The 21,260-nt window shown below is 36.9% G+C and overlaps 3 protein-coding genes and 4 non-coding genes across 8 annotated transcripts in view; 6 read left to right on the top strand and 1 right to left on the bottom strand.

The window, feature by feature from the left end:
* Nucleotides 1-4,815, bottom strand: part of LOC135645015 (hexokinase-3-like) — an 8,015-nt gene extending 3,200 nt beyond the window's left edge. The window contains exons 1-4 of the mRNA XM_065163040.1: nt 4,303-4,815; nt 1,677-1,827; nt 1,383-1,565; nt 15-89 (exon numbers count right to left, since the gene is read on the bottom strand). Of these exons, the coding sequence (XP_065019112.1) occupies nt 15-89; nt 1,383-1,565; nt 1,677-1,827; nt 4,303-4,574 (681 nt within the window). The 5' untranslated portion in view covers nt 4,575-4,815. The remainder of the gene's footprint in view (nt 1-14; nt 90-1,382; nt 1,566-1,676; nt 1,828-4,302) is intronic.
* A 2,932-nt stretch (nt 4,816-7,747) lies between these two features.
* Nucleotides 7,748-9,338, top strand: LOC135645299 (phosphatidylinositol N-acetylglucosaminyltransferase subunit C-like). Of its 2 annotated transcripts, none has more exons than XM_065163559.1 (2): nt 7,748-7,913; nt 8,208-9,338. In XM_065163559.1, exon 2 carries the CDS (start codon nt 8,258-8,260, stop codon nt 9,161-9,163), a length of 906 nt encoding a protein of 301 aa, XP_065019631.1. In that variant the 5' UTR covers nt 7,748-7,913; nt 8,208-8,257; the 3' UTR covers nt 9,164-9,338. The 2 variants fall into 2 exon arrangements, with proteins under 2 accessions (XP_065019631.1, XP_065019632.1); XM_065163560.1 differs by having other exon boundaries at nt 7,748-8,072.
* A 3,267-nt stretch (nt 9,339-12,605) lies between these two features.
* Nucleotides 12,606-19,780, top strand: LOC135645176 (uncharacterized). The gene is made up of 5 exons (XM_065163303.1): nt 12,606-13,016; nt 14,330-14,439; nt 14,523-14,894; nt 15,552-16,275; nt 19,464-19,780. The coding sequence occupies exons 1-5, from the start codon at nt 12,782-12,784 to the stop codon at nt 19,532-19,534; spliced, it is 1,512 nt and encodes a 503-aa protein (XP_065019375.1). The 5' UTR covers nt 12,606-12,781; the 3' UTR covers nt 19,535-19,780.
* Nucleotides 19,781-20,690: 910 nt separating this feature from the next.
* On the top strand, nt 20,691-20,762 carry TRNAP-UGG (transfer RNA proline (anticodon UGG)). Its single transcript has one exon. It is a non-coding gene; the product is annotated as a tRNA-Pro (tRNA).
* Nucleotides 20,763-20,839: 77 nt separating this feature from the next.
* Nucleotides 20,840-20,911, top strand: TRNAP-UGG (transfer RNA proline (anticodon UGG)). Its single transcript has one exon. It is a non-coding gene; the product is annotated as a tRNA-Pro (tRNA).
* A 75-nt stretch (nt 20,912-20,986) lies between these two features.
* TRNAP-UGG (transfer RNA proline (anticodon UGG)) lies at nt 20,987-21,058 on the top strand. The gene has a single exon. It is a non-coding gene; the product is annotated as a tRNA-Pro (tRNA).
* Nucleotides 21,059-21,131: 73 nt separating this feature from the next.
* TRNAP-UGG (transfer RNA proline (anticodon UGG)) lies at nt 21,132-21,203 on the top strand. Its single transcript has one exon. It is a non-coding gene; the product is annotated as a tRNA-Pro (tRNA).
* The last annotated feature ends 57 nt before the right edge of the window (nt 21,204-21,260 follow it).

Below are 21,260 nucleotides of genomic sequence, written 5' to 3'. Positions count from 1 at the left end.
GACTAAGATCATACCAATGCAGCTACCCGCATATTAAGTCCAATCTTTGTCATGGCTTCATTTAAACACTGTGCAATATCTTTTCCAACCTAAATCCCAAAGCATAAATTAGTCAAAACAACCACTAAAATTGTCATTATGGCTTGTATTGAATGAAGTCATCAGCAATATAAATCATATTCCAGGTCAATATGACATAAGTTATATCTGTATACCATATCTTTATCATTATACAATTTTACCCAAACATAAAATTTATAAAATGCAATCCCATGATGTATAAACTTGTTCCCAGATCTAGCTTTATGCACAGGCTCACAAAGATACAGACTAGGAATTAGTTAAAAATTCAAGTTAATAAACCAAATGGACTGTGCCAATTTCAAATGTTTAATTACCAAAATTGTCACATATAATAGATCAGTATTTTACCAGTGCAGCAAGCTACTTCAAGGTATTAGCTAGTGGAAGATCATGTTTAAAAACAGTACTCAAATGTAAAAGGTTACTGCTACTTTTCACTTGACAGGTCATGAGAGTGTAACCACATCAATATTATCTCAATACAAGCTTGGAAAAAATAATACAAGCAACAAAAAGCAAAAAATGTTCCCTTTTTATGCTTTCATTGCAGTAAAATCAAGAAAGTAGCGGCCTTTAACATGAGATATTTGAAACAAAACCTCAATAATAACTGTAATTATATGCTGTTGTTATTCATGGAATAGTTATATTAACAAACACATCTGTAAAAGTGTCACATCTTAATATAAAGAGAACAGAAAATCTAACAGTAAAATGAATGTCTAACGTGACAAATAAAGCTTACTATAATTATACAACAACAATAACAAGACTGTAAGTCTCAATTTTTTGAGGTTGGCTACATAGATCTTTTGTCGCCATTGAGATCAATTAAGGACACCTATATAGTGAAGGCGTCTCACGTCACTTCCGGGTGACGACATAGCTCTATGCTAAAATCAGTTAAGATCCATGTTATGAGATCTAACATAGTTTTACGCTGGTTATCAGTAACCTAACGCAACCCTCCACCTTTTTATTCCGAGCTTGGGGCCTGCATTGGTGATGTTAGCTTACTATAATTATAATCACAAATATTTCTATTTATAGGAACACCACATCCAGCTTTGGAAAGATGCTTGCTGAGAAGCATGTATATAAAACTGTAACTATAATTAAGGTACCAAAAGCCGACATCATATATTCTATTTCCACATGTCAAATATTTCATGCTGATAAATGTGAAAAACATGACAGAGTAGGCACAAGCGCTAGAGAAGCTGCTGGTAAAAGACACAAAACCAATATGTCAGTACCCCTTTACAAAACAATGATACACATCAATAAGTTCAACTCACAGCATCTTCAATTGAAAACCCTTTAGTCCACTTGATAAGAACACCAGAAGAAATAGACAATTGTTTCACAGGAAAAGAAAATGTAAATCCAAGATCTTTTCTATCATCTGGTAGCTGTTGAAAACCATCATTCTCACTTTGAACAAACCGCTTTAGTATTGAAGCAATAAAAGTAAACAGCTCCTGCATAGAAAATAATGAAATTTACTAGGTTAAAGAAACCACTAAAAAGAGCCAAAATAAGGAAAATTAGACAAACAAATTAGATGGACCAAACAGGAAAGCAAGAAGTACCTCACTTGTACCAGTCATTAATTCCTGGGGAATTGGTTGACTTTCCACTTTGTGACTCAATATCATGGACCCTTTACCACCAAGCTGAACCCGCAGGACCCTAAAATTTGTACCTCCTAAATCAAGTGCGTAGTATGTACCTTCTTCGGTTCTGGTAAGAAATCAACATCAGTTCATTCAATCATTTCTAATAAGAAGAAAACATAGCCAAAAGGAAAGGAAACAGCCAATCCTCATCATAACTTTGTGAAACTTATCATAGTGATATGCATTTTGTACAGTCCAAATCCACTGTTCACTTCCTGAAGAAGTTAAGAAAAAACTAAAAAGAAAGACTGTGAAAACTGATCTGCAAAAACCTCTAGAGCTTCCTTACATAGAATATCATCTTTCCAGTTGACATGATTTAACGTAAAAGATGCATGTTTGTGCACCCCTCAAGCAACCCAATTACCCTACATGTCTTGAAAAATTAAGTCAAATTAGTTGAGATTCACTGATTCACCAAAGGGTTTCCTAAAATCATTTTAAGGTGCTTCCATGAATATATAAAAATAGAGATATACGCATGAAATTGATCAAAGGCTTAATCATATTCATATATGCCAAACAATATACAACAACTATCAAGAAGAAACCAAACATGAAGCAACACATCCTAATCATGACTTTATGACACATATGATGCTGATTTATTTTGAGGGGAAGTCAAAACATATTGTTCACTTCTCGAAGGACAGCCAATACAACACATTGAAAGGGTCGACAAGCACAGGACTATTCCTGCTCATCACCTACGTTGCAAAGAAGCAACCTTATCATGACCCCAAGAAGGAAAAAAAAAGAAACGGAAAACCACAAATACTATTCTTGTGGAAGTCCTAGACTCAACAATGAAAGATCAAATTTCCTTTGATGGTTTTATGCTTACATCACCACAATTATGACATAAATCAAGTGCATATGCTAAATCAACTGCATAGGTGCATGTATCTTAGTATCAAAATGGCATTACTAAATGAGCAAGATTAATGCTTCCAGCCCAAATTTAAAATAATAATTTCTTGCAGTGAACTAACCCCTCCCAACCCTATTATATCATCTCTAATCAGCTTCTTTTTGGTCTAAAATGATATTATTAATAATACTTGGTTGTATTTGCCATTTCTTTCAGTGAACAATAGACATATGATGGTAATCTATGTTTAGGGGAAGTCAAAACATATTGTTCAGTTCTCGAAGGACGGCCAATACAACACGTCATAAGCGTCGATATGCATAGTCATAACCTGGCAAGCAGAGTACTATTCCTGTGCTTCCAATACTGATCACCCATGTTGCAGAGAACCATCCTTATCATGACCCCATGGAAGTAGAATGAAGGAAAAATTAGAAAAGGAAGACCGCAAATACTATTCTCAGTAGGTCCTAGACTCAACAATGAAAGATCAAATTTCCTTTGATGGCTTTTATGCTTACATCACCAATGTTATGACATGAATCAACCTAATAGGTGCATGTTTCTTAGTATCAAAATGGCATTACCAAACGAGCAAGATTAATGCTTCCAGCCCAAATTTAAAATCATAATTTCTTGCAGTGAACAATCCCCTCCCAGCCCTATTATGTCATCTCGAATCAGCTTCTTTTTGGTCTAAAATGATATTATTAATAATACTTGGTTGTATTCGCCATTTCTTGCCATTAATAACACTATGGTATGAAGAACAACCAGGAGCACAAAACTTTCTCCATCTCTTCTCAGAATATAGCGGTAGCTCCTAAATGTCATTACTAACTATGCTCGAAACTCATATACCAACAACTATAATACACTAACCAATCAAGTTGAATTGATATGAGAAGAATTAACCCATGATACAACTAATCGCATGGATTCAGCTTGTAAGCAGTAAATTGTCAGTAATACCCAGGCTATGATGAGAAGTACTTCAAATGAGGTATAATTCAGAAGTACTGCAAGGAAAAAATGTTCATTTAAGGAAAAATGGAATGCAAATAACCAACTTGATTCACTAAAAGCCAAAAGAAAGAGTGAATTGATAGATTTATGCATGAAGTTGTTTCCATCATTCTAAATGAAGAAAATGTTCATCTATCAAACTTTATCTAGAAACAAAAAAGAAATAAAAAGACATCACATGCAAATTGAATGATAACATATACAATGCAAGCACACTATAAATCTTTTCAAAATATTTACAGATTCAGACCATCAATTCTGCAAGACAAATAGCAATCTATTAGAACAAGGTACCAATTAATACAACGCCATAAACAAACAACTAAAAGAGGAAAAGGATAATAAAAATAAGCATTGTACAAGAATTAAAGTCAATAAATAGTTCACCACTTCGGTCTGTGTTCCCGCTGATCACACTATAAGCACATATTCCAACGTAAAGATAAGGTTCCTTAATGCAATAAAAGTCAAAGTTGCAGCAGATACAGATATCCCAAAAGAAACAAACACAGCAGAAACGCTTCAAGATCCTTTGTATGTATCCAACAAACAGTACAATAACACAAAAGGGAAAAGCCGCAAAGTCTGTGTTCGGAATGATGGACCAGGGCAAATGAAGAAACAAAAGCAATTACCACTTACCCATCCGGCAGGTTATCGATGAAGGTGAGCAACATCTTGAGCTTGCTGCCGCCGTCGGACGCGAGACCAGCGTGCATCTCCACCGCCATGGCGTCGACCACCTGGCGCAGCCTCCCAACTGGGGTGTCGCACGCCACCTCCAACTCCCTCACCAGCGCCACCGCCTGACCCCAGCGCCACCGCCTCCTCACGCTGCGGCTCACGAGCGCTGCCGCGATCGCGCACGTCACCACGGCGCACCCCACCGCCAACCCGAGGCCGACCCTCGCCATCAATCCCCCCGCAACCTCGTATCGATCACTCCATCCACCGGCCCCCAAGGGCCCCAGGACAAGGAACCACCGCCAGCAGGGAGGGAAAATAGATGAATCCGAAGGAAACAGCGGAGGAAACAAATCACGGCGGCCGGCCGGCCGGTGCCGACGGGACGAGTGCTCGACGGAGCGCCGAAGAGAAGTCGAGGAAGTATGGAACAGCCTGCGGAGTGAGTATAGCGAGAGGGAGAGAGGGGTTAATTAGTGGGTGCCTCTCTTTTATACGGAAGATTTCCTTTAATATAAGTTCTAATAAAAATATATATTTATATATATAATATTGAGTTTAGAGATGGACAGCGAAGTGGCGTGCTGGGAATCCCTAAATGACGGATTTGCCCCTGTGGTCCTTTCATAACTGGGCGAGTGTTTGACTCGTGTTCTGAGTGGCCCCCGAATTAGGACGTTACTTTGGGGCCTATTTGCGATGACGCCACCGTAAATATCAACCCCGTCAACTCCTTGACTTGGAGAGTGATAAGATAGGCACGTCGTCCACCGTGTCCATCAACCGTGGAGGGACCCATTCGGATCACATGCATCGCAGCCATTATATCATGGCCCCAAGTCACTGACCACCTTTTGCGTAATGATTGTAGTTACCAACAAATCCAATTATTGAGAGAGCCGAGATAAGTCGTTGAAGGAGAGAGAGAGAGAGAGAGAGAGGTGTTATTATTGATCGCATGTGAAAAGGGTAAAATAGGAATACAGATAATAAGAGGTGGGGCCGAGGCAGCGCGGCTACAGATCCGGGCGTCGGGAGCCGAGGGTCGCGAACGGCGACGGACGCTGCGTGTCATGTTCTCCTTCCCGCTTCGATGGGTTTTGGCCAAAACGCAGTGAGTCATGGCGGAGCGCGGGACCCGCAGGTACGTCGAATAAAAGATGAGGTTTGTGAAGGGGTAGTTCGGAGTTGAGTGGGAAAGTATCGGCAGCATATTCTCGTTCTGTCGGCCGTACGAGACTGACAGCTGTCCTCCACAAATTCCAGCTAAGACTACCCCCTTAATCTTCTGCTACTGCAAATATAACCTCACTTAATGTTACATTATTTGTATTGTAAGCAAAGGAGACATTATTTATACGATCATGATGGAGGGAGCGGGATCAAACGGCTGGGATTGCGTTTCGTGTGGCACATGCCTTTTTTTTTTCCTTTAATGGGTAGTAGGCCCCATGCTGAGTTGGGGGGATTGGAGAGGGTGTTTCATGGAGCTGATGTGGACCATACCATGGGCCAAATTATTGTTGGTGTGTGCGTGTGAATGTTGCGACGATCCAAAATTACAAGTTGGCTTCATTAATTTACGTATGTACGGGAGAATGGCACGGTCAAGCCGAACAATTAATTTAGTTGGATTGTATTATTACCTTTTATTTGACATGTAAGGGGTGCGGATATCGTGGGTGTCAAGCACCTTTTATTTGACATGTATTACCTTTTAATTAATGAGGCCGTTAGACTCCTTGCAGATTTATAAATATGATAATTGACATCTTAATTGAATGTAATTCTTGACCTTTTTTTTTTTCTTTTGCAAGGGTAAGTGAAAGTCTTACGATGATTTAATGAAATTTTTACTAATCAAATTAGTTGATACATTCAAAATATATCGAATAATATTTTTATTTTTTATATTTAAATAAAGGTTTAAGATCTATTTTAGTTTTTATGGTTTTGGTCATATACTTCTTTAGGCCCTTATGGTTTACTCGTATATAAAATAATATTTATATTTTAAAAAATATAGCATATAAGTCCCTCCTATCTAGTTTGAGTTAACAGACGTTATAATCTATTTACGTAACATGCTAACTAAAAATAAATTATTAATATAATAATATATATAATTTAAGTTTAAATGATTAGAGTTCATTTTAACTCATGTGGCGTTGGTCATTGATCTCTTAAGCATTTATAGTTTACTTATGTTTAAAATAATTCTTATATTTTTTAAAACATAACATATAAGCTTCTTCGATCAAGTCGGAGTTAACAAACATTATAGTATACTCACAATAAACTATTAACTTGTATAATTTAAATTAAAAAAAAAAACTAAGACCTCCATCAATAGTAGGAAGGCATCGTTGTCGTGAAAACAACCAACAACGATAGCATCAAGTTGTTGTTGCCTTCCAGGGCATCATATATACACAAGTTATTCTGCATTTATGATGAGTTTAGGAGTTTTTAGTCTTCTCATAGGTGGATGTGCATCGACTAATCCGATGCTAGGATTGAAAGCTTCTGAGTTTATCATCAGCATGAGAGAGGCTACGTGAGTATGATGTCCTGCCAAACAACAATGGCTCAGTGCTGCTATTGGTGGTCACTTTCACAATGACGCCTCATTCCATCATTGATGATGGTCTCAGTTTTTTTAACTTAAATTATCGATGTCATTATATTAATATATTATTGTGAGTCAACATGCTACATATGCAAACTCTAACATTTGTTAACTCAAACTTTACGAGAGAAGCTTATATCATATATTTTTTAAAATATATGAATTATTTTAGATATAAAAAAATAATAAGATTTTAAGATATCTATGACCAAAACCACATCGGCTAAAATGAACTTTAATCCTCTAAACTTAAATTATAAATATCATTATATTAATAATTTATTATGAGTCAGTATATCACGTAAGCACTCTAACGTTTGTAAACTTAGATTTGATGGAAGGTATTTATATGTTATATTTAAAAAAATAAAAATTATTTTAGATACGAGTAAACCATAAGAATTTAAGATTTAAGAGGACAATAATCAAAATTACGAATCATAACTCTTAAATAAATAATTATGATATATTATCATCAAATGAATATCTTAAGTGTAGATAAAAATTAATGTTGAAAGTACTTTATATCTTGGATCAATTTGTACATCGTTTTAGTATTTAATAATTTATTGAAAATGGAATTTTTCCACTTTGTATAGACACTTTGCATTCATAATTTCGGCACGCAAAGAGCAAGTGGTCAAAATCACGATCTGGTCAACTCCAGCGAATCGGTTGGGACAGTGAATCGTCCACTCGCACGAGTTGATCCGAGTTTAGCTATGCAACTAAAGCCAACTCACAAATAAAACCCCCCAAAAATAAAAGAAATAGGAAAACCAGTAGAGTGATTTATCCGATCTTTCACCCTAGTCGGTATCGATCTTCTAATCGGTGCTGCTGCCGCGGCCGCCGGCGATCCCTCTCAAGCCGAGCTTCCCAGACACTTCGCGTTCCTCTCCTCCTGTCGCCGCCGCCACCGCCCGTGCCCTTTTCCCTGGTACCCTCGACCCCTCTTCTCCTTCCCGATCCCAACCCTCCTCTGCCTCAGACCTTCCCTTTCTTCTCTCCCTCTTTTCTCTAGTATAGGTGATACTGATCCATACTGAGCGTTGGTATGTTGATCTGTACTGCGTCATACCAATTCTGCCATCGATCGGTATGCATTAGACTATCATCTCGTTATATATGGATACCATCATGTGGTATTATTGTACTGGATTGCAGGAGAGAATCCGTTTAATCGACCTTATCCTGTTGGTTCATTTGGACTTCATTTTCTTACCCTCTGCAGGGAAAAGTTGATTACTGAAGATTTCGGCATCCGAAGACCTAACAAGGTAGATGGAAGGTGCTACAGATCAGGTCATAGAACGGCCAATGTGGAAGAAAGTGGCCTATGGAGGAATGCAGCCAGGTTATGACGACAACTACACCGATGAGTCATTTCTTGAAGAAATGGTTATGAATGCTAATGTGGTAAAGAGGGATCTTTGGAAAGTGATGCAAGATTCTGTCTCCATTACTCAATATATGTGCATAGTAGCTCTTGTGGTCTCTGTATGGGCTCACACATTGAGCTTGAACATTGATGAGATCTCTCTCCTTAAACTGGATGTAGGTCTCCTAGCACTTGGTTTTTCGATACTCTTGATCACTACTAGTCAGCTCTCCGTGCAGCTTCTCTCACGGTATTTTCTCAACATTTCCTTTTTCATATGTGGCCTATACATTTTGGCACCTATCTATCACACTCTCACCAGGTCTATGAGTTCAGATTCAATAGTGGCACTAACTGTATCGCTTCTCATCATCCATCTTTTCCTGCATGATTATTCTGGCTCCACAATAAGACCCCCCGGTGCTCTGAAGAACCCGAATCTGGCAAGTAACATCTCTTTGAATGCGTCAATAGTGGCATCAGTTCTTGTGGCCTCACGCCTCCCATCTAGGCTTCATGTCTTTGCCATCATGCTCTTTTCTTTGCAAATCTTTCTTTTTGCTCCACTTATCACGTTTTGCATCAAGAAATACTCCAACAGAGTGCACCTAGGCTTTTCATTTGCATTAATGAGTATGACACTGAGTGTTGTGTACCAGTTGCATGGCATGCTCTTTGTTCTCTTGTTAGGTCTTCTACTTTTCATATCTGTTGTTTGCCCCTACTGGCTTATAAGGATACAGGAATACAAGTTTGAGATAAATGGTCCATGGGATGAAGCTAAACTGTGTTTTGACATAACGGAGTAAGCATCACTTACCTGCATGATACCTTGTCAAGGGCATGCTTTCAGTAATTTACTAAGCATATTGCTCTTATTACTCATTCATTTCGACATTGTTCAAATTTAGTATTCATTTCTGTACATTGTTTCTAGTATTTTCTTCTGTACATAAAATTATCAGCTAAATGCTGGTTTTGGACTGGTCTTGTGTACAGTATTTCTTATCCATAAATTGAATGCTTTCCAACAAAAGTGTGGAGTTTCTGATTATTCAAAATTCTTTGAATAATAACTCAAAGTAGACATATTTCTTAGAATTCTCAAAGTAGACATGTTTCTTAGAATTCTCTTATCCATAAATTGAATGCTTTCCATCAAAAGTGTGGAGTTTCTGATTATTCAAAATTCTTTGAATAATAACTCAAAGTAAACATGTTTCTTAGAATTCTCTTGTTGCTTCTTAATTGTAATTTCTTCATATCCTATACCATTATAAGATAAGGATAAAGTGAAGTGGAGAAAATGGATGTGACTTGTATGATCCTAAGTTGAAGCTCTAGCAGCTGTATGACACTGTTTGAGGTTGAAGTCTCCTGTCACTGCTGTGTGGAGTGAATTGGATGTTCGGACAACAGGTGTTCAATATGAGATGAAGCAAATTTCTCTGGAATCATGTAATTTACACTTTTTAATGTAATCATCTGTTCTGAAAGGTGGTTATCTTTCAAATATAGGATTTGGTATGCATTTGTGTGGTTATGAAATGTGTTATAAAGCCTTTTGCTGTAATTTTGTTGATGAAGATTTGTCAATGGCCAATCATGGTTTGTCATCATAGGATTGAGGCCTTCTCCAGCTGCCAATTGTTTTGACAATGGCAAATTACTGTCGAAGAATTACACATCATTTTGGTTTTCTTTACTGGACAATGTTGTCACAGAACAAATTTTGAGCTTTATATATTGTGCCAGAGTATACCAAGTAAGAAATGCTCGAGAAAATTGGCTGAATGGTTATTGGTGGAACAAGTTTCTATTTTATATAGTTCCTGCCTACAATTTTTCTTTTATACATCATGAGTATTTCTTATGAGTCAAAGCAAAAGTTGAAAGAAAAACTTTTTGATTTAGAAGGTAGGTTTTGTAGTTTTCTTTTACTGAAGTTTTACATAGCCACAGCTAATAACCAAGGATGTTGTCTTGTTGTCTTGCATAAGGGCTTGTGGGAGCATGGAAATAACAATGTAGCTGATGCCATATGGTAGGGACATTATTGTTGTTTTTGTAAACACAATAATATGTTTTGATAGGTATGTTGTTAGTGATGTCTGAATCAACCTGATTCGGTTCATGATCGTCTGCGTAAGAATGGAGTCGAGCGCTTGTTGGAGGGCTAAGGTGGACTCGGAAACGTACTCTATGTCGATTTTAATTTTAATGGTTTGGTGGATTGATAAATATTTTGAGGTATGAGCGGAATATTATTTTAGCATTTCTCTTCGGTCCTTGAAAATAATCCTTGGTAATCTATTTTTCATTTGCTAAAATTCGAACAACAAATTTGAGCAGTGAACATTTTCGATTAGTCAGGTAAAGATTAAAATTGATTTATAAGAATCTGATAAGTGTATTATGATAATTTCATCTTAAGTATTTTGATCGGTGATTAAGATCAAACAAGAGTTATTGACTAGTTATATTTGGTTCAGGTCGATTGTGATATTTGGTATCAAAATATTTATTTAATATTATTTTTTATTTTATTTTAAAAAATATATATATAGCTAAATCTATTTATGAATAACATATGTGTCATTTAATATAATAATTTTTAAAATTTTAACAATACATGCATATCTCACTTTTATATGAAATATTATTTGTTGGTTTTATTTATAATAACGAAAATTAATTAAAAAAAAAATTTGAAACACTCACAACAACTAACACGTGACATTTGGATTGGATTGGATAAGCTGAAGTGATAAGGCTCAACAATCAAAGTAGGGTTCAAAGACCAAGATGATGGGATTTCAACTAGTCTACTAAAATATCTGTCACAAAATTGTTACAATATACTTTTGATGAATTCTTTTTTAAATTTAATTTTAGATTTTTGTTACAATATCCTCTCATTACATACGTCTCAAACAAGCTTGTCTTATCAATTATCTTTTTCTCCTTCTTTAGTTGTTTGTACCTCTCTATGTGAATTAACAATGTCGATGACCCTCCTCTCCTCTTTTTTTTTAGTCATTTATGTCTTCGCGCGAGGATTGTGGTCAACCATGATGCGAAAAGACAGGCGAAGGTGCGACTACAGTATAATTTTTTCTAAAAAATTCTTTAGCATTTACTACTAGATTATAATATCATTATAATTTATTTATTTTTTTTCGTTCTAGCTTTATGAATAATATCATAAAATCATTGACAATCTTGTAAAAAATATCTTGCATAAATATTTGGCAAAATCTTTGGACAATATTTTTGTAATTATTGTAAGCAAAAATTCACCACATTACATAATTGGTAGAATGATAAAAACCTAAAATAAATAAGGCATGTTTGTAGTATAATCACCTACGTTCGAAAGTGATTTATTATATATATATCATGCATAAGTTTTTAATTAAGTTATATATGTATATATAATTAATTAATTAACATATCAAAGCTTATCAACTTAACTAGATTCAGTTCGAATCAAAACTAAATCAAAATTGAATCGGACGATTTCAAACTAAATTAGACTGAAATGATTCAGTTCAGTTTCTAAAATTTAAAATCAAAATCGAAATTCGAACTAGTAAAAAAAAAATCCTATAAATGATAAATTAAATAACTAAGTTAAAAGATATTAAAAAAATAAAAAAAAGAAATTTAGTTCAAAATCAGATTCGAAATAATCGAATCTTAAATTGGACTGAAATCACCTGCAACAGATTCGGTTTAGATTCCAAATTAGACTAAACCGGAACCCACGGTTCATGAACCGGAGTCAGGTCTACTACGACAAGTCTTCCATCTCGATTCATGCCACTTGTCCCATCGACCACACACGTGTCTTCTGAGGAATATGGCACTCTCGTAATTATCCACCAATCTGTGCCCCATGTCCAACCTCTCCCTTGACTGTGAAGCAAAGAACGCTCACCAGCGTCACGGGTCGATTCAAACGGCCTGAGTTTTTTGCATTAACACCCTCACTATTTTAAAATTTCACATGCGTGCTTCCAGGATCGAAACGCAATTGTGTTATATTGACACATGGCGGGTTTACATGTCAGTTTGTCACCAGAAAGAACGTGAGTGCGAAACACGGGATTATAGGGGTGCAAATGCAAAAACGTCTCTCCGATGGTTAGGCAAAAGAAACTATATGACAATATATATGAATAAAGCACAGTGTTGAAGTCTACTTAACTCTCTCTCTCTCTCTCTCTCTCTCTCTCTCTCTCTCCTTCACCTTCATCTCTCCCTCCTCTCCCTCCCCCTCGCCTTGCTCTAACCCTAATCGGTCCAGCTCTAACCCTCTCAGTCTTGTTGATCTCCGCTACGATTAGTCGCCGTGTTGAGGCAATGGGCGCATTGGAAGGAGATTACGGTGGGAATGCGGGCTGAGGAGATCTGGTGGGGTGGTGATGGGGAAATCCGAAGAGGAGCAGCCTGCGCCCGCGCTGCCGACGTCCCCGCCTGAGGCTTCCGAGAGGAGTTCCGGCTCCGGATTCCCGCGCTGCCGCTCGATCGGGCGTGTAGTGCGGCCCCGCTGCGTCGCCGCTCTGATTCTTGGCGTCGCGGTGCTGCTGTCGGCGGTGTTCTGGTTGCCGCCGTTCGTGAAGATGTACGGGCGTCACGATCGGGGTTCGCGATTCACAGGTCAGGTGGCGGAGTGTTAAAAGCTTGGTATATTTTTGGGTTGAAAGCAGCATTATCGTTGCCACCTCATTTTCTTCTTCTTCCTCCTCCTCCTCCTCTTCCGATACCACCGCCACCATCACAACCACCATCTCCGCCTCCCCTTTTCCTCCGTTCCTTCCTATTCACAGATCCTCTTGGCGTTGTGGTGGTGGTAGTGAAAGAAACTATAACAGTAGCGGGGAAGGCCTGGGAATCAGGCCGCGGATGAGGGGGGGGGAGGATGATGACGGTGAAGGAGAGGAGCAGAAGGTGGTGGTGCGGCGGCGCGAAGGAAGAGGAAAGGAATATTAGGCGACAGAAGTAGGGCTTGGCCAGTGACGACAAAGCAAAATTTAAGGTTTAGTGGGTCAACTTCAGCAAAATTATAATAATTTTCAAGAGAAACTTACATCAACACCATCCATGTTAGCAACACCGGCATAGGGACAAACGATTGACTAGTATTCAGTAGAACGTAGGAAGTTTAATGAGATTGATAATTATCTTGTGCCATTAACCCTTATTAGCATCATCCTTTAGTTAGTTTTACAAGAATTAATCAGTGTCGGGTCCTAAAGAACTGTTCAGGACATGAAAACGTAAAGTTATGTGCTCTGTGTAGTTCATAATAGTTCATGACTGATCGATACCAAATAATTGTCTAATCATATGATAGCGCTCTCTTCTTAGTAGCACACCTTTCAACATGTTATTTGGTTGTATGGATGATCACATTTTATGCCCACAAAATCTTCTGCAATTTTATGTTAGATATTACCTTTATAATATAATGGGCTCTGTTGTCTCAGTACTTCACTGTTCATATGTAGGCAAAAATGAGTTGGATATTTTGTAGAAAAAAAATTGAAATCCTTTTGAAGAAATTGTCACTTTTAGTTGTCCCCTCTAGCTGCTGATTGCTGTATCTAACAAGAACGATGGCCTTGAGGCTTGATGTAAAATGGTTAAGTTATATGGATTATTGAGTATCTTTGTTGCCTTGGAATTTAACAAGAGAGGAAGTTCTTGTTCATGTATGTCTCGATTTAGAGCAAGAAAGCCAACACTACATTATTTCTCTGCTATTTATTACACCAACAGCAATATTGTACGATTCACAACAATGATGTTCTTTCCAATTGCTCCTAACCATCATTTGCTTAAAATGTGTTAAATTAATATATTTGTCAAATCTTCTTATATACAAACTATGATGTGGTTTTTGTATTATATTATATTTTTATTAATTTGGTCATTTGAGTTGTTTTAATTGACTAAGTTAGTTTTGCCAGCTGAAGTTGTTGCGAGTTTCAGACTACAAAAGCCAGTGGCTCTGCTAAATGCCAATATTGGAAAACTTCAATTTGACATCTTTGAAGAAATTGGTGTCCCTGATTCTTCGGTGCTCTTTCTTTTACTCTGAATGCATATTTTATGTTTACCTCAACATGAACATGCACTTATTGAATGCTTTAACTCGATCAGGTAGCCGTAATCTATCTGGAGCCTTTGGGTGGATCTAACTGGACAAATGTGGTTTTTGGAGTTTGGCCCTATCCAAGAAATTCAACTCTCTCAACTACTGGGCTAAGCATACTTAGGGAGTCTTTTATGTCCTTGGTCGTAAGGCAGTCAACACTTCATCTGACTGCATCCTTGTTTGGGAACTCATGGTTCTTTGAAGTGCTTAAGTTTCCTGGAGGGATCACCATAATACCCCCTCAAAGAGCTTTTCTTTTGCAGAAGGTGCAAATGCTTTTCAATTTTACTTTAAATTTTTCTATTGATCAAGTCCAGGACAAAGTCAGTGAACTGAAGGATCAGATGAAGGCTGGACTACTTCTCAACTCGAATGAGGTTTGAACACAATGTTCCATTCCCTGTGCCAAGGGCTTCTTTCATTTTCACTTAACTGATATATTTTTTTTTCTATTTTTCCTTGCTTATGGTGCATCTGTTTACTGAATTACATTTGTTACCATAAACAGATTATTGAAACGAAGCTAGCTTCCGGGTATGCTTAAGGTTTTTTTATGTGCACAACCTGAAGAATTTAATATCTGAAGCCATTTTATCGATAATTTTTTCTGGCATCTTGATTTCTAGTTCTCCTATATAGAGTGACTATTATTTGTAGTTACTATTACAATTACCAGACCCTAGATAATTTAGGGTATAGCATTGGCTTGAAAGAGACTCCTACTAGTCATTTTGGAAAATCTAGTAGAGCAATTTAGGCAAGGATATGTCAAAAGAAAAAAAAGAACACTTCAGATTGATACAATGCAACCGTGCCCCGTGCCTGTATACCTGGTGCAGTTGTCAATGGGCACTTGCCTCATCACCTGCATAGCATGATCCCATGGTTCCAGTGGCAAAACATCATCTTGGATGGCTTATGTGAGCATTCTGATATATAAGCTGCAACTTATAAATAACAAGTTACTAATAGTGAGCTTTTCACTTCTTAAATTGTTGTTTTTTAGATACTAACTTCTTCGTTACTTGTTGCAGAATTTATATGTTAGATTGACAAATTTGGAGGGCTCTACAGTTGCTCCTCCAACAATTGTTCAAACCTCCATTATACTTGCAGTTGGGAATCGGCAGCCCTCACTGCCAAGGTGGAAGGAGTTGGCTCAAACAATTCGGAATTCTTCTGCAGGAAACCTTGGCCTAAATCATACTGTATTTGGTAGAGTAAAGCAAATACGTCTTTTCTCTTTTCCTCAACATTCCTTGAATAATGGAGGAAATACTGGTTCACCAAGTCCAGCTCCTCAACCAAATCCAGATCATAATCATCATTACCTGCACCACCACCATCATCACCATGGCCATCATCACCATATTCCTATGCACCTTGCTCCTGCTCCTGTGCCTGATACAGCTCCGCAACCTGCTTACCAATCTCCAACTCCCTCTGGCTGCCGATATCGATTTTCAAGAAAACCAAGAAGCAAGGGTTATTTGGCCCCAGTTGCTGCACCTGTTGATGCTCCAAAGCATTCTGCTGCACCAGAAGCTGTTTTGGGGCACTCTACTAGGCCTGCAAGTGCTCCACAACATCTACTTGCTCCTCGTGTGCATGAAAATTCACCTGTTCCAGCTCCAAACATGAATCCGCCTTCTCCTTCACCTGCTGTTTCTTTTACCCATGTTCAACCTCGTAGTGAGGGTATAACAGATAACAAGCCTCCTGATAGGTCGCCATCTATTTCACCTGCACCATATTCATGTGAGTTTTTCTCATACCATCACTGATTATTTAGCAAAAGCTTGAATTGTTGCACTAACTTCTACAGCAAATGATATAATTAACTGAAAATGAGCTAAAGAGAAGACATGTGATAGCATGATCTTGTTTCAACATGGTTTCAAATATTTTATCATGTGATTTCATGCCATAGTCAGAGCTTGTTAATTTTTTTGATAATGACTTATGGAAAAATAGATAAAAACATGTACTGCTAAGATCTTGCTATGACATAATTTTCCGAATAATTTCATGATTTGAAGTGGATTTTTCTTGTCTTTATTCTTTTGAATAACCAACTTGATTAAACCTGATTTAAGTCAAAGTTAAGTTGCATAACTTATGACATGATGGGTGTCATCACATGTTGTTTTACCCATTCTATCAAGTTTCTTCTCGTTCTCGTGGAATAACCATTTTCTAGTTATGTCTATCATGCATGATCTTGATCAAGTTTCTTCTCATCTGCATAATTCATTGGTAGTGTTGCATACTTGATGATTGTCCCCTTGGGTGACATTGTCAGTCCAAAAACTGGGGGACTGATGTGTTGTGGTTTTAACCAATTCTAATCAATTAAATGGTTAGACTAGGAAATACCAGTTGGACAAAATTTTTAGTATACATTGTATCTTGAATCCAAGGGTGTGCACTTTGGTGTTCCATATGTAATTCCCTTTATGTGCCCATGACTATAGAACCGTGCTTCTCTTTAGGAGTTGAAATTGCTCGGCTTAATGAAGAAACAGATGTGGATGGTCTCAAACTTAATGAATGTTTTAGCAGATGGTTGCAAAAAGTAAGGTTCATTAGCTATCTGTTAGCAATCTCATTGGACCAGTTGTCAGTGAGAATGATCAGTTCTGTATGTTAGCCAACTTCCTGTATCATTCTTCAACACATTGACCTTGTGGGTTTAAGTGTTACCAGAGTTTGTGCATATGGTTTGTGGTAGAGGCTACGGGGTACATTCCTGTTTAGTAAATATTTCTAATTTCATAGTCATCCCTTTTCCAAGCTATCCATGCAGATATCCTGCCAATCCCTTTTAATCTCTGTCTGTCCTTGTGAATGACCATCACCAAATGCTGGCGTGTCATTATCAGCTCCTCCAACTGCAAGTAAGAAGAAGGAACTGTCAATTATAGTTAAGAAGAAGCACTCCAAGTGTAAGCCTTTCTTTTTTACTAGACTATGTGGAATCAGTGATTTCTTTGTTTTAACTGTGAGCTTGGTGTTCCCTGAGATCTTTGCTTCAGCAAATTGGTGATCCTCTTGATCCTATTGAAACATTATTTGGTGGCTTGGAGTTATTGAATTCCATTGGCTTCAACAAAGGTCACAGATGCATCCTTTTAATTCCAAGAACATTTATCAAGAGGCTCGATATTCAACTTTAATATGGTTTCTTAAAGAGTTGTTAGAATGGTCCCTTCAAGTTATTATTAAATTCCAAGAACAATGTTGTTTTTACTATTCATCCCTTGAGTAAAGAGAGACAAGTTATTCATTGTTAGATGACATTGTCCAAAGGAAATGATATTTTGTTGTCTGTCATTTATGGAGCTAATTCTGGATCTGAAAATATGGAAGCTATTGGAAAGTTTAAGATGTAGACATCAATTGTACTATTTTATGGGTTCTTCTAGGAGATTTGAATGCAATAATAAATCCAGATGATTCCAAGGATAGAAAATTTTCTCTTAGCAATTGTGCTGATATGAAGGAATGCTTTTTAAAATTGGTGTTAATGATTTAGAATATAAAGGCTTCAGTTGGGCTTGATGGAAGCAACAATTAGTAGTTGATAGAATTAGCAGGAAACTTGATAGATCTATGGTGAGCTACTTTTGGATGCAGAAATATCCAGGATTTGAAGTTGACTTCTTTAATCATGGTGTTTCAGGCAACACCAATGATGATTTCTATTATGCATGAGTTTAACAGCAGGAGAGGCCTTTTAGGTTCTTTAGCCGTTGTCTCGATCACCCTATGTTCATGGTTATTTTGGCACAAGGATAAAATCAAAGAGTTGTTAGTTGTAAAATATATTAGGTTGTCCTAGCAAGGATATAAATCTCGAATCTAGATTAGTAGTTTCGCTAAACGTCCAGACTGGTATTGTACCATACACCTAGTCTTAACACACACCCTCACCATTCAGTATCATTTATTGTGAAATAATTTTCTTGATTTAGTTTTGTGAGTGTTTTGAAATGATCATTTTGACTGTTTGACATGGTTAAATGTTTTTAGTCGTTAACCAGACATCTTAACCCTTTTTTGTTTAGCTTTTTCTACTTAATGACTAGTTTAAACATGGGCTCTTAATGAGATTCAAATAGTGTTAAGAGAAATATTCTCTATTTTGGAATGAGAAAAATAATTCCCTTCCATCCATTATGGATGTTTTCTATTGTTTTACTGTTCAAATATGGAAGGAGTCTTCATGAAATTCGTTCATATTCATATATATAAGAAGAATCATGGTTTGTCGTACCATGGTATATCGTCCAGTATGGGCGATACATACCGATCCGATAACGAACCGGTATGAGCGGTACATACCAGTTTGTTGGTTCGTCCCACTATACTATGTGTTTGCACATCGGCATGTATCGTATAGATTGTTGGTCGGTACATTGGTACGGACTGGTAAGACGAACCGTGAGAAAAATATCCAATCATATTTTCAAGTGAATGTAGGGGTGAGTTTTCATCATAGAACAAGATTTACATGCATTCAGATTCCATTTCTAATCGAACAAACAAAGTTAAATGAAGATGACTAATTTTGAATTTTCGTCTAAAGTATCAACTATTTTAATAAGTTTGGAAGAACTAATTTGATCAAATACTTGTTTGACAATTAATCAACAATGGTTATGCATCATCTTGTTGGCTCATCAGGGTTCTTCTTTGTTGGATGGCTCTCCTACTATTGTAGACTTCCTTATTCTAATTAAAATTTTCAGTATTTTTGGAAAAAAAAAATGAATGCTTATGTGTCTTTGAAATAGACGAAGAACCAAATCAAGTGCATTGTCCTAAATGTGAAGCATCAGAAGCAATTGTTACCCGTTTGACTGTTACCACTATTCTTATAAACTCTTTGCTTCATACAATTACTGCATTATTCTTGGTGTAACATCAGTTTCGTTTGTGTTCAGCTTTTGCTTCAGGCAAGAGTTCTGTTCATTTGCTCCTTGCACCACTCTTGTACGTGATGCTGAGTTGTTAAGAAGGGAAAGCTGTCTACAAGAGAAGCTGGACAAAGTAGTCCGCGATGCCATAAGAAACCAGAAGTTAGCAGGGAGATGCAACACAACTTTGATGTTGTATATATGGAGTAACTGCAGTTTAGCAGGTATGTTTTCCGGTCAAAGCCACCGAGGTGGCAGGCCATCGATAGGTATGCAAGGGTTTCGCGGCTATGTACTATTTTTCACACTAAGTTAAGCAATGTATTTGGCGTCTAATTATTTCCTATTGGCTTCCATTTGACTGGATGATGTTTTTCCTCAGAGGTAGCTTGCACCACCTTAATCTCGTGTTAACCGCTGAACCTAATTTAGAACTGAGGTATGTCTCCTTTGATCACAAGCTTGTTGGTAGGCAAAAGGTTATTTTTAGATATTAATATTCATCTAAAATACTGGGAACATAAGTGTTGAGTTAATTAGTGAAAGCAATGAAGGGTATAATAATCATAATTTATGGTAGTTGATATAAGTTTATAAGAAGGATGTTAAGAGGAGTGACAAATATTTGAAGGTGTATAGAAGAAGACAATTAGTAGAAGGGATCATAGCAAGTAATTGTCTAATTATCCTGTGTATGAATATAGATAATTTCGAATTTAAAACAAGAAAATACCAAGAATGTCTTTAACAATGATGTGTAGTATCTTCCAAGGGATCTTAGTGGGATAGATAATTTCAGAACTGTTGTTAGAATCAACTTCCAATAGATTAACTTTTTAAGAGTAGTTAAGAGTGCTACCACAGTGCAGCCCACCCTTCCCAAAGGTACTGTACTAAGGAAAACTTGCTCTAAAACTGTTTGTTCGTTTCAAAGTCAGATCGTCAAATCGAATCACTCACAAAGATAGTTCTTCGACTTGGTTCGTAGTCGAATGTTAGCGCTCGATGGGAATCGAAGCTACGTTGATGATGTCCAATATAGAACAATTCCTTTGCACTCTCTCTAGGATTTCTAGCTCATAATCCTTTCAACACACCTTTTTTTGTTTTTTTGGATTTCAACAGAGATAGTTTATTATTATTATTTTTTATTTTCAAAAAAATAAACTTAAAATTAAGTTTATTTTAAAAAAAAATCCGAGAATCGAACTGTAATATTAAATAATTAAAATGAAAAAAAATAAATACAAGAAAGGGCATTTGGTCTAGTGGTATGATTCTCGCTTTGGGTGCGAGAGGTCCCGAGTTCGATTCTCGGAATGCCCCAATTTTTTTTCGTTTGTTTTGTCTTAGATCTTTATTTTAATTGATTATAAATTAAAAATGATCCAAAATAGCATTCAGGGCATTTGGTCTAGTGGTATGATTCTCGCTTTGGGTGCGAGAGGTCTCGAGTTCGATTCTCGGAATGCCCCAATTTCATTTTTTGTTTTGTCTTAGATATTTATTTTAATCAATTATAAATTGACAAAGATCCAAAATGGTATTCGGGGCATTTGGTCTAGTGGTATGATTCTCGCTTTGGGTGCGAGAGGTCTCGAGTTCGATTCTCGGAATGCCCCGATTTTATTTTTTGTTTTGTCTTATATTTATTTTAATTGATTATAAATTTAAAATTATTCAAAATTGCATTCAGGGCATTTGGTCTAGTGGTATGATTCTCGCTTTGGGTGCGAGAGGTCCCGAGTTCGATTCTCGGAATGCCCCAATTTTATTTTTTGTTTTTGTCTTATATATTTATTTTAATTGATTATAAATTTAAAA

The sequence above is a fragment of the Musa acuminata genome, chromosome BXJ3-8 (assembly GCF_036884655.1).
Source record: "Musa acuminata AAA Group cultivar baxijiao chromosome BXJ3-8, Cavendish_Baxijiao_AAA, whole genome shotgun sequence".
NCBI classification, from domain to species: domain Eukaryota; kingdom Viridiplantae; phylum Streptophyta; class Magnoliopsida; order Zingiberales; family Musaceae; genus Musa; species Musa acuminata.
Note: the sequence above shows the minus strand (reverse complement) of the source record. Positions and strands in the feature narration are given on the sequence as shown.